Source organism: Dipodomys ordii, unplaced genomic scaffold (genome assembly GCF_000151885.1).
Source record: "Dipodomys ordii isolate 6190 unplaced genomic scaffold, Dord_2.0 Scaffold21, whole genome shotgun sequence".
Lineage (NCBI taxonomy): Eukaryota > Metazoa > Chordata > Mammalia > Rodentia > Heteromyidae > Dipodomys > Dipodomys ordii.
This window is the reverse complement of record NW_012267237.1, coordinates 11,059,901-11,073,222: the sequence shown is the minus strand read 5'-3', so window position 1 is coordinate 11,073,222 and position 13,322 is coordinate 11,059,901. Positions and strand designations below refer to the sequence as shown.

General features: G+C 47.1%; 1 protein-coding gene across 1 annotated transcript in view; it reads left to right on the top strand.

Annotated features, from left to right (window-relative positions):
- The window catches only part of Myo10 (myosin X), a 102,879-nt gene that overhangs the window by 73,807 nt on the left and 15,750 nt on the right, over positions 1-13,322 (top strand). Inside the window, exons 22-26 of the mRNA XM_013013865.1 lie at positions 9-203; positions 1,734-1,857; positions 4,606-4,849; positions 8,780-8,875; positions 12,842-12,935. Coding sequence (XP_012869319.1) covers positions 9-203; positions 1,734-1,857; positions 4,606-4,849; positions 8,780-8,875; positions 12,842-12,935 — 753 coding nt within the window. The remainder of the gene's footprint in view (positions 1-8; positions 204-1,733; positions 1,858-4,605; positions 4,850-8,779; positions 8,876-12,841; positions 12,936-13,322) is intronic.

The window sequence follows — 13,322 nt, the reverse complement described above, 5'->3', positions numbered from 1 at the left end:
TGCCCCAGAGCCCCGGCGACGGGGACGAGCCCTCCCCCGACGACGAAGACGACGACTACGAGGACGGGGCCGCCACCTCCGCCAGCAGCGTCACCTGCTCCCACTCCTACGGCAGCCAGTGGTCCCCGGACTACCGGGGCTCCATGGGCACCTACAACAGCTCCGGGGCCTACCGGTTCAGCTCCGAAGGGGCGCAGTCCTCGGTGAGTGCCAGCCGGGGCTGGGCCGAGTGCCCCAGGCCTGTCATTCTTAGTGCCCGGGAGAGGGGCGTCCCGGAAGATCACGATTAGAGGGCTAGCCTGGGGGGGGGGGCAAAGGGTCTGGAGACCCTCACTTCAAATAGTAGAAAGCTGAGTGCGCTCATGCGGGCCGGTGTAAATAGGAGGATTGCAGTCCATACCGGTCCTGGCATAAATAAATGCAAAACCTTATTCAAAAACCAACCTAGGGGCTGGGAAGGTGGCTCAGTGGTAGAGCGCTTGTCTTGCATGCCTGAGGCCCTGGGTTCGATTCCTCAGCACCACATAAGCAAAAAGAAAAAAGCCGGAGTGGCACTGTGGCTCAAGTGGTAGAGTGTTAGCCTTGAGCTGAAGAGCTGAGGGACAGCGCCCAGGCCCAGAGTTCAGGCCCCACGTCCGGACCCCAAAAAAAAAAAACAACTTAGCCGGGCACGCTGGGGGCTCACGCCTGTAATCCTAGCCCCTCAGGAAGCTGAGATGGGAGGATGAAGGTTCGAAGCCAGCCCAAGCAGGAAACTCCCGAGAGACCTTCCACTCCGATTAGTCATCGAAAAAAGCCTGAAGTGGCGCTGTGGCTCAAGTAGTGGAGCACTAAGCCCTGAGCGAAAGGAGCCTTGCAACAGTGCCCCAGAGGCCTAGAGTGTCAAGCCCCAGGATCGGCCACAAAGTAAAATTTTAAAAATAGCAAAAATCGAAAAAACAGCCAAATGAAAATGGCTGGGGGGGGGGTGGATCAAGCGGTGAGACTCCTACACGAACAAGGCCTTGAGTTAAACCTCAGTCACCGCCCCTCCCAGCACCCCCCCACCCAAAGCCCTGGAGCCTAAGATTTCAGAATGGAGTTTAAACATAATCTTGCACCCCATTTCACTTACCTGGACAGCGGAATTGGGAGATGCCTCTTGGAAGTGGGGCACAAGTCCCAGGCCTGAGCCTGAGCTTTACCCCGCTGCAAAACCCCAGCACTGGGTTTACACCTGGCAGCCCCTGTCCCACAGCAGGCTGATTTCCTGCTCTGGTTTTAGGAAAGACTCCCTAGGGGTTATTAAATACATTTCCAGTTTCTGCAGTCCTTTAAAAGTTTGCTTTTTCCCTTTGGTCACGCTACTAAACACTGTCTTTCCTTTCTAAGACGTGGTAATATTTTTAGCATAGCAATTTAAAGGAGATTAACTGTGGCGTGGTTTTGGTTCAAAATTATACCTAAAGGAGATTAACTATGGTGTGGTTTTGGCCCAAAATTATACCTTTAAACAGCAGTGTTATTTTTAGAACCTTTGGATTTAAAGCACATCTTGTGTTTTAGCTATCTGGCCAAGTGACCGTTTGACCCTAACCCTTGGTATCTGGTAATTCAGGGTTCCTTTCATTTCCGTGTTTATTGGAGCGCATGCATGAGGGTATGGCTGCCTGTTTTTGCTGCCAATATGAACTGCACATCTCCTTAGCCTGACCAGCATGTCTGTCTGCCCCTCCATCCTTCTCCTTGTGCAGTTTGAAGACAGCGAAGAGGACTTGGACTCCAGGTTTGACACGGACGACGAGCTGTGTTACCGGCGAGACTCTGTGTACAGCTGTGTCACCCTGCCTTACTTCCACAGCTTCCTGTACATGAAAGGTAGGACTTGCGCCCCCCCCCCCCAAACCTGGCCACCACACTTGCAAAACCAGCATCTGCTTTCCCTGAGCTGCTGTTCCAGGGCCTGGGAAAGTTACTCAGCCTCCCCCGCATCCAGTATTGTGACAGCTGGGTGTGAGTGTTGGTGCCATGCTAATGTCACGAGGGCAGTGTGGCTCTACCACGGGACTGTGGACTTCACTCCCCCGGATTGGCAAATGACCATTGTCGGTCTCTTCCTCCTGCTCATATACTTTCTTACTCTCTCTGACACACACATACACATACACACAAACACGTGTACACACATGTGTACACACAGAGAATCGGGCATTAGCGAATCAAAGAGGAAAAGTCGAAGTCTGTAGGTCCTGGGTTGATTGAACTTGCTTCCTATACCTGCTTTATGATGACAAGTTGACCTATCTATTGCAGTTGCTATTAATATAAAATGTGCTGTGTTGAACCTTAATATTTGAGGGGTTTTCTTAAATTTTAAATAATATAAATAGGGAGTGTTTAACTCTCCCTCTTGGCTATATTGGGTTTAGATTCAGGGTTTCTTGCTTACTAGGCAGGTGCGCTTCTGCTGAGCCACGCCTCCATCCAGGAGTATGTTTTCACTTGGACCTGGTACTGGAGCTTTCCCCTGATTCACATTCTGACCTGGGCTCCGCACCCAGGGTGGGACAGTGAGGGGCCCTATTGTTACCAGTGTAGGTAACAAAAGGGTGGGGGACCGTCCTGTTTTTCACAAGGCCCTAGACCAGGTAAGAGCGTAAGCAAAACAAGCAAATAATGACCAAAAAAGCCAATGCCAAAATAGCATGCAAATACAAAACGCACGAGAAAGGGAAGAGTCATTTACTCATTTCTTTTTGATCAGAAGGAGAAAGGAAGAACAAATGCAAAAAGAAGGCTGTAGGGAAAACGTGAAGGAAATGGCTAGAGAAGGCTAACCATTGGATGGCAGAAGAATGGGGGGAAGAGAACAGGGTGCAAAGCCAAGGGTCCTGAGCCTCCGCCCGTCATCAGCCATAGCCACTCAGGAGGCTGAGACGTGAGCTAGGCAGCTGAGGGTCCGCCCAGGCAAGAAAGTCTTGTGAGACTATCTCAATCACCAATACGTAAACCTAGAAGCAGAGGTGTGTCTCAAGTGGTAGAACCCTAGCCTTGAGCAAAAAAAGCTTGGGGACAGTGCCCAGGCCTTGAGTTCAGGCCCCACTACCAACCAAAAAAAGGTTATTGAGAAAATGTAGCATCACTTACTCTTAAATGAGATCACAAATACAATAAGATCCTCAGCTTTCAGAGAAAACAGTAGAAGAGACCAGTTTGCAGTTATGCACAAGGACGAGTTCTTACTGGCTAGATAGCTTGCTAAAGGCATAAAGTAGGAAGTGAATAGCATCGATCAAATTCCCTAGTTAAAAGTATCAGAGGAGCACGAGGACTTGGGGGTGAGGAATTGGGAGGTAGAGGAGAGGAACTACACATCCACCCACAGCCGGGAACACAGCAGGAATGGCTCCTGGACACTGGTGTTCAGTGTAGGATGATAAAAGAATGGAAAGTCTGTGCGCTACTGTTGCCTTCCGGGCTTGTTTTGAGAAACTCAGATTAAAGTCACAAATCAAGAACAATAATACTCCGTTTTGACAGTGCTTGGCCAGTTTGCTGTAGGTTAAGAAATAGCTCTGACACTTGGCTTGATTGCCAGAGGTATCCCTGCCAGGCGAACTGGAGTGCTTTCAGAGGAGGAGGAAAATGTCTGCGTAAGTTCAGCAAAATAGGTGGACTTTCTTTCCATGATTTGTTTGCTCCATGAGGCTCAGATCTGTAATTATTGTCACAATCAGTGAAGAAAACTCAACATTTATTTTCTGTCAAATTTCTTTTCCCAGCTGGGCCTGGTGGCTCAAGCGTGTAATCCTAGCTACTTGGTAGGTGGAAGATTTAGCCAGGCTCGGAAGACCTGGTATCGTCGAACAAAAACCGGGGGGTGGTGGCATACACCCGTCATCCTAGAGACGTGGGAATCACAAACAGGTAGATCCTGGCCCAGTCTGGTACAGTATTCAAAGAAAATGAAAGCCAAAAGGACTGGGCACATGGTTCAAGTAATACAGCGCCTGTTTTAGGAAGTATAGGGCCCCAGCTTCAGGCCTCAGTGCTGCCATATGTGTGTGTGTGGTAGCTCAAGCGGTAGAATCTTGAGTGGAAAAAGCTTATGGAACTGTGCCCAGGTCCTGCGTTCAAGCCCTAGTACCACCACACACACACAGAAGATTTCTAACCAGGCCTTGGTGGCTCATGCCTGTAATCCCAGCTACACAGAGGCTGAGATGTGAGAAATACAGTTAGAAACCAGCTGGGCAGAAAAGTCTGTGAGACTCTTTTATCTCCAATAAATTACTGAAAAAAAGTATGGTCAAGTGGTAGACACTAGTTTTGAGCAAAAGCTCAGGGACAGCGCCCAGGTGCTGAGTTGAAGCCTCAGGACTGACACACACACACACCGCAAAATAAATAAATAAATAAAAACAAGAAATCTCAGTTGACTGAGTAAGAGTGAATTATTATGTGTAAGGACTAGAGCAACAAGGATGTGTAACTAACCCTCTCACCCAAGGGTCTCCCAGTGCATGTCAGCTGGGGCAGTTAAGGACTGGCTGTCCCTTTCACCTCTGTAGATGTGTTTGACGGACTGTTTCCTTCCACCTTTCTCTGCCCTGTCTTGGGGAACAGGTGGCTTAATGAACTCCTGGAAGCGCCGCTGGTGTGTCCTCAAGGACGAGACCTTCCTGTGGTTCCGCTCCAAGCAGGAGGCCCTCAAGCAAGGCTGGCTCCATAAGAAAGGAGGAGGCTCCTCCACCCTGTCCAGGAGAAACTGGAAGAAGCGCTGGTTCGTCCTCCGCCAGTCCAAGCTGATGTACTTTGAAAACGACAGTGAGGAGAAGCTCAAGGGTACTCTAGAAGTCCGGACGGCCAAGTAGGTTGCTGACAGCTGCACACACGGCTGGCTGCGGCTGGGGTGTTCTGGGTAGTGGGGGGCTGGTGGCGACAGAGCTGCACTGAGCACTTGCATGACTGTGCAGAGCAAGTGCTCAGTGAGTGGGTAGTTCAGTTCAGCAGACTGAATTATCTGGACACTGGAAGCGAGACTTCTTTTTGTGGAGCCTTTGTTATTCACAGTTGTGCTCAGCTGAATGGCTTCCATTTAGAAGATGGGTTCTGGGACTTAGAACTAGCCCATTAGAAAAGACATGGTAGATCTACAGGAGAAAGTCTACTAATGAGTCAACTTCATTTTCAATTCTTCCTCAATCTGTTAGTCACAGATGTATCTGCTGAGTCAGGGGCAGACTGACAGATGTGTTTTTGGGTGCATTGGGAGTGCACTTGCATGTAAATTCTACACAATCACTTTTTCTGCCAATTCTTATGAGACTATCAAGGGCTTAACAATTTTTTTTGTTAGAAGTTAATGTTTGCAGGGAAGGTGGCTCAGTGGTAGAGCGCTTGCCTTGCATGCATGAGGCCCTGGGTTCGATTCCTCAGCACCACATACACAGAAAAAGCCAGAAGTGGCACTATGGCTCAAGTGGCAGAGCACTAGCCTTGAGCTGAAAAGCTGAGGGGCAGCGCCCAGGCCTAGAGTTCAAGCCCCACGACCAACAAAAAAACAAGAAACAAAAAGGTTGTTTTCAAAAACTTGTGGCTGCTTTTCTTGGGTAACTAGGCACTAAGCATAAAAATTTGTTTGGGGATAATCTGAACCCACCCTTCTCTCAACACTAGCCAACACAAGTATTTGGGGAAGTGGTAGAATGAGCCTAAAGAGATCCAATTAATCCCTAAAGTCAGGGAGCCTGAAAATGTTCCCAACAGCCAGCAGCAGCAGCTCGGGAAGTTATTCAGGGGCTGGTAGAAAGTTGACTGAGGAAAGGAATGTCTTTCTGTATTTGATTTTCAGGATAAGTGCAGGCAGGAGACTCGAGGACTTCTCTCTAGGCTGTCCCTTGGGGTTCATTAGGAGCATGAGTGGGTTTGGAGGAATTTGGGTCTGAATCCTACCAATGGTCACAGCCTAGTACAGCTGTCATCTCTTGGTGTCTGCCTTCTACCCTGCTTGCTGTGACGGTCCTCCTGTTCAACTCACAGAGAGGGCAGAGAGAGACAGAGATGTCACCAGAGTAGAATGATGTACATTTGCTCTTCATTCCATGGTTTGTGTAGGTCAGAAAATATTCAGAAAAATTGCTAAGTATAGTGGCACATGTCTGTAGTCCTGGCTACTCGGGAGGCTGAGATTGGGAGGATCTCTTTTTCAGGCCAGCTGAAGAAACCATGAAATCCCCATGGCCAAAAATAGAAATCAGAGAATCACTGTCCATGATGGTCTAGGCAAAAAGTGAGACCCTATCTGAAAAGTAACCAGAGCGAAAAGGACCAGCCAGAGTCATGGCCAAAAACAAGCAGGAAACCCTCAGTTCAAACCCCAGTGCCACCAAAAACTAAATTAAAAACTAACTGGATAAAATAAATAATCTGTCCTAAACATAATTTTCCCCCTTATTTTCTAAGCAATATACTGATTAATTTATATACTGCTTATATAATTTGAGTATCTTTAGTCATCTAGTGATGGTTTAAGATCTATGGGAGACTGTGCATAGGTTGAGTACAAATACCATGCCACATCTGCAGGTATCTTAGGTGAGTCCTGGAACCCACAGATACTGAGAGGGGAAGAGTTTGTCCCTTTTGCAACTTTATTGTTCTCAGTAAAAACCCTATTCTCCAAGGGCTTCGTCAAAATTACATTAAGAGAGAGAGACATTTCTGTCACATTCCTAGCTAGGATTTCACCATGTTATTTTTTTCCCCTGCTCTGGTCCTCACTTCTGCTTATGTTTTGCCCTGATTTTTTTTTTTACCCCATCTCTGGGGAGGGTCGGAGAGTGTTGGGATAAGATGAGATCCAGGAACATCAAATCCTGCCCTTCCCTCCCCTCATAGTCCCTGGAAATGGGGCCCTGTGTTAGACGTGTCTCTGATCAGCCAAGGCCTTCATCCATGATGGAAAGCTGTTGTCTAAGTTACCTTGTCACACTGTGGCGGTCATTTACACTGAACAGAAATGTTTTTGCCTGCTGGTGCAAAAGGTGACCTGTCTGCCCAGGACCTTTTTGTTTCCTCATGGATGACCACAGGGCAAGAAAAATGGAACTTGCATGCTCCCTTTAAGTCCTTTTATAATGAGCATTGATCTGTTGATAAAGGTGTACAGCCCTCTTAGCCCACTCCAGCGTCCCCAACCCCACCCCACTTCTTGGTACTCTTATGGATTGAGCATTAAGTTTCCAACCCATAAGCTTTGGGGACACAGTGAAAGCAAGATGAGCTCACACTACACTATGTCACTTGGTCACTTGGTTTCCTTCCGTTCTAAGAAGGAGCAGGCAGGATTCCCTAAACAGTGGAGGCATTGGATTGGGGCAGCGTGAGAAGAGCGCCCTCTCTGGGGGAGTCCAAAAGATTGCAATGCCTCCCTCCCTGAATACATGAATAGCCAGCTCCAGTCTGGCCAGCTGAGCGGTCTTAGGAATCAATATGGAAAGAAAAGGAGGCTTGGCTTCTAAAGGTGCATTAGTCACCCTGTTCCACTAGTTCATATCCTGATCTGAAAATATAAATTTATTATTTTGAGAGAGGGCAAGACTGTAACATTTATTCTAGTATATCTTTTCTTTTTTATCAATGATGGTTGATAATCTTTTACTCTGCCTACTTTTAAGTGTTGTCATAGATATATGTGTACCAACTCGGCATCTTTAGCCTGAAACACTCCAAACTCTTTGAAAGCTAATGACACTGCAGTGGAAAATCCCATCCCTAACTTCATACAGTGGGTCCCCGTCAAGATGTAGACACACAAAAACCACTGTATAGTTTTCTTCCAAAGGCTGGGAACATGGCTCAGGGGTCAAGTGCGTACTAAGCATGTATAAGGCCTGGCTTCAACTGCAAATATCAACAAAATAGAAACACTTAAGACTATGGATATATGACACAAATTAGTTCCAATGTTTAGACTTAGGTTCCATCCCAAAGACATGTCATTATAAATATGAACTTACTCAAAAATCTGAAACATCTCTCATGTCAAGCATGATGGAAGGATGGTTAGCCCAGCTAGTTAAAAAAAAAAAAAAAAAAAAAACAGAAGAAAGGAAAAAACAAAACAGGCTGCTGGGCCTGGCAGTTTGTGCCTGTAATTCTAGCTACCCGAAAGATGGAGATCAAGCCCAACCTGGGCAAAAAGTTGGCAAGACCCCATGTTTTCAAACAAACCAAGCATGAAGACCTACATCTGTAACTCCAGCTAAGTGGTCTGAGGCTGGCACTAAGCCAAAACAGGAGAGTATCCAAAATACTACTAACACAAGAAATGGATTGGCTGGGAAGGCGGCTCAGTGGTAGAAGGCTTGCCTTGGGTAGAATGAGGCCCTGGGTTCCATTCCTCAACACCACATAAGCAGAAAAAGCCGGAAGCGGCACTGTGGCTCAAGTGGTAGAGGCTAGCCTTGAGCTGAGGGACAGCGCGCCCAGGCCCAGAGTTCAAGCCCCGTGACTGACCAAAAAAAAAAAAAAAGTGGCTTAAAGTATATGGCTCAAGTAATAGAGCACCCATTTGGTGAGTGCAAGGCCTTGACGTCAGACTCCAGTTGTGGAATTCAAACGTCATGCTATAATGTTCGGTCCTGCCTGCAGTTTCAGATATCCCCTGGTTGCGTGGAAACTGCTGTGCACAACTTCAGCACATGTCCAGATCAACAGTAGTTGTCTAAATGTCACTTACCTTGCGCATCAGCAGTTCTATGTTCCTCACTGCCATTGGTGGCTTTGTTCTTTGCAGAGAGATCATCGACAACACCAACAAAGAGAACGGGATTGATATCATTATGGCCGACAGGACCTTCCACCTGATCGCTGAGTCCCCCGAGGATGCCAGGTAAGGTGGGCGTGGTGCACGCCCCTCAGCCACATCTGGCCTGCACCGGGCCAGAAGTGTTGCCCAGAGCTTGGCTCACTTTGCTGCCTGTAGAAGGGTGTGAAGTCATTTCATGGTTGGCTTTCTCTGTTCCACGGTTTGAACAAGTGGAAGCCATAAAGATGTATGCACTGTCCCCTAGGAATTCTTCCAAAGCAGATGGGGTCTTGTATTGCCCAGGCTCAGGCTTTGCAGCCTCAAATGCCACTGCTGGATAGACAGAACCCTACTATGTATCTTGCTTGGGGGTGGGGGGAGGGCCTTAAACTCAGCACTGTACTGTACCAGAGCTTTCTTTCATGCTCAAGGCTAGTGCTCTACCACTTGCGCCATAGCCGCACTTCTGCATGTGCGTGCGTGTGCGCTCGCGCACGTGCGTGCGTGTGTGTGTGTGATTAGTTGGAGATAAGGGTCTCACAGACTTCTGCCTTGGCTGGTTTCAAACCACAATCCTCAGATCTCAGGAGCTAGGATTACAGGCATGAGCCACTGGCATTCAACTCTACTTTTGCATTGTCTCTAGCCATGTGGACAAGTGAGGCTGAAAGCCCAGCTTCTGAAAGTTTCTGAGCCTTAGAAGTGACAGCTGGTGTATGTGCCAGGATGTAAGGAGGGGGAGCTTTTTAAGCACTGGCTGTTGAGAGCCGCGCATTAGCATTCCACATTGACTCTTTCCATCAGTGGGATTCTCACAGGATCTGCCGGTTTCACCATTTGTCAGCGCATTGATTGCTTATGCCCTGTGCCGTGGGGTGGATGTTGTTGGTGTGGTCTTTGCCCTTGGCTGGGGAGGGAACCCAGAAGGCACAGAGAAGGCATGGCCTCATTGAGAACGGACCACAAGCTCCATTCTGCTGGTCAGATGCATGCAGCTTACTTCTTTACTTTTAGCACTGGTCCTGGGGATTGCTTGAACTCAGTGCCAGGGTGCTATGCTGAGCTTTTTTGTTCAAAGCTAGCACTCTTACTGCTTGAACTTCAGCTCCACTTGGAACTTTTTGGTGATTAACTGGAAATAAGAGTCTCATAGACTTCCCTGGCCGGGGTTGACTTTGAGCCTGGATCCTCAGATCTCAGCCTCCTGAGTAGCTAGGATGATAGGCCTATGAGCTGCCAGTGCCCAGCAGCTTCCTGTGTTTCCATCTGGTGTCCCTCGCTGGCTCTGGCACATTCACAGACTTTTTTGGACCCTGGGTTTCCATGTTGGGGTGCTGCGTATGAGGAGCATAAGGTCAAGGCGAACTGGGGCTTGCTTTTGCGAGCCCCATCACCAGGAGAGCCGGGCGCGGTGGGCGTCTGTCGCGTCTCTTCCTGCGGCCCTGTGGGTGTGCAGGATCTAGCAGAGGTAACTATTATCTGTTCTGAGCATCACTAGGGTGTGATTTTTTATGAAGGTCACATCCAACGAGTGACCTGTATTCTTCAGGTCTCAGCTCAGAAGTCATTAGAACCTTCTGGAGAGTTCTCAGGACCTCTCACTAACCCCCTCGCCTTTTGAATGTTTTGAAGTTGATATAACACCATGGTAGCAGCCCAGAGCGTAAAGACATCAGAAAGTAATTCTCCCCATGGGAAAAACTGAAACCCTGCTTGGACTCATAAATTATAACACAAACTGGAAAAATAAGCAAGCCTGAAATGACAGCCCCTTCGTTCTGTCTGGGGCTGGAAGCGGCCAGGAAATGCCCACAACTTTCCAGCTGAATTACAGCCCTGGCATTTGGCAGCTGGTCCTGTCTGTTTTGTGCCATAATGAACCTGCTAAATTTAGCCTTCGGAATAGTTTAGCCAAGGACCTCTTCCCCTGACCAGTAAAAGTCATTTCTTTAAAAATTCCTCTTCAGATTCCAAGTTATACTTGATTCAGAAAAAGTTTGTGTGTATGTGTATAAAGATTGATTCGCTTCAGGTTTTTTTTAATTAATTTTATGTTTTATACTAAGGAATCAAACCCAGGGCCTCATGCATGCTAGGCAAGCACTCTTACCACTAAGCCACATTCTCAGCCTGAAGTTTATAAATGGAAGCCTATCTGTAGAGATTGAAAACATAGCAAATTGTGTGTGTGCTTGCCTATGTGTATGTGTTAGCTTATGTGTTCAGTAATTTTTGAGTGGGGAAGATATTTGAGCTTAATAATGACCTCAGGCTCGCTCTCCAGTGGGCCAGTTCATACGAAAGTATTTCCCGAGTCTGTTGGATATTTTCAAGTCCTTGATGATGACATTTTCTCTTTCAGTAATCACAAAAGATAGATTTCATTCTTTGCTGTAAATAAATTGCATTGCTTACCTTCATTTATGGATGGTACTAGTGTGTGTGCGTGTGTGTGCGCGTGCGAGCGTGCACGCATGCGCGCAGGCTGGTTCTGGGGCTTGAGCTCAGTACCTGGATATTGTCCTTCATCTTTTCTAAACAAAGCTAGCACTCTGCCACTTGAGCTAGAGTTCCACTTCTGGCTTTATTGTGTTTAATTGGAGATAAAAGTCTCACACTTTCTGGCTGGCTTCAACTATGATCCTCAGATCTCAGCCTCCTGAGTAGGTAGAGGTGAGCCATCCGCACCTATTGTTATTACTGTCTTTTAACTTAAAAATCCCGTTACATAGCAAGACCTTTTTTCTCTGCCTTAATTATTTATTTTGTCCTGGAGCTAGACCCTGTGGGCTTAGGCACTGTCCCTGAGCTTTTTTATGCTCTAGGCTAGCACTCTCCCACTTAAGCTACAGCTCTACTTCTGGCTTTTTGGGTAGTTAACTGGAAATAAGAGTCTCAGGAGCTTTTCTGCCCAGTCTGGCTTCAAACTGGTTATGCTTAGATCTCCACCTTTCTGAATAGCTAGGCCAAAAGCCTGGCTCCTCTACCCTACTTTAGTAAGAGCCTGTATATGACTTAAAAGCTTCAGAGGGGAGACGCTACCTTTGTTTCATTCTCACATTTGTTCCCTCTCATAATTCTTTTGCCTAATTATTATTGGATGGATGGATGAATGGCCAGGCGTTCCTGGGTCATTATTGTGCCGTGTATCTTATGTTTCTAGTTATACGAAGCCTTTGATTCTGCTCTGTTTTTCTGAGATGAACATGTCTTTTCCTTTACTCACTGATTAGAATGAGACTAGAAGTAGGAAAATTCATTTCCAATGAACATAGGAGAGTTCTCTGGTTCAAACTATTTTCTAGCTCTGTTGCTTTTGATGTCTACCTCTCCCATGGCTTTATTTTCTCAAGTGGAACTCTTGTCAGGTGATTGGAAACTCCATTGTGAAATAAAGAGAGAAATGAGCATTGGAGGGCTGGGGCTGGGGCTGGGGCTGGGGCTGGCGTGGTAGAGCACCTGCCTGCCCTGAGCTCAAACCCCAGTTGCCTCCCCCCAAGAAAGTGACCTTGCTGAGAGTTTCCTGGGATTGATTTTCCTGCCTTGGGGCTCATTTTCTGAGAGAGCGAGGGACGGGGTGACACTGTCCAAAAAGAAACATACTCTTCACCTGACTTACATAACTGTAACCCTCGGTACATCACCTTTATGGTAACAATACAAAAAGAAAAACATTTATTTCCAAACAAGAAAGAGCACCTGGATGTTCTCTAGGGTATAAAGTATGATACTCAGTGAAGAGCTTTCACATAAGTATTTTGAATAGAAGTGAAGATTTCATAATTGCCTCATGTGTGTCAAGGAAGTCATCTGACATCCGAAGGTCTGTAGGGAAGGAAGGGAGGAACTTCCAAACACGTGGTACTTACGGGTCCTCTGGCTCCATCTTTGACCTGGCTCCCTGGTGTGGTATGCAAGGTACTGAAAGAAGTATGCAGTCACAAAGCACAGGCTCAGAGCTGTCTTGCTGAACTAGAACATGGTGGACAGCACCATTGCTTTGCCAGGGCAGGGCTTGGCACCCTTGACAGTTGCCCTCTCTTTTCACAGCCAGTGGTTCAGCGTTCTGAGTCAGGTCCACGCATCCACCGACCAGGAGATCCGGGAGATGCATGATGAGCAGGCAAACCCCCAGAATGCCGTGGTGCGTAAGGCGTGGCTGGAGAGTGGGGTGAGGCCGGCCAGCTGAGGGAGGCGGGAAGGATCTTGGGATGGGAAACAGGGCAATTTTAGATTGTCTTTTGCTTTTCAGTGACAGTATAAAAATTAAAGAGACAAAAGCAGGACTATTTGGGTTAAAAAGTTATAATTAAAGATAAATTATAGAAAGGAAGAAATGGTGTATTTTAGTTATCTCACTTCAAACCTTTAAAAGAAAAAAAAATCGCAATTTTTATGCCATCCTAAGAGCAGATGATAGATTTTCTTCAAAAGACTGCGTGAATTCTTTTTTTTGTTTTTTGTTGGTTTTTTTTTTTTTTGGGTCCAGTCGTGGGCCTGAACTCTGGGCCTGGGCGCTGTCCCTCAGCTC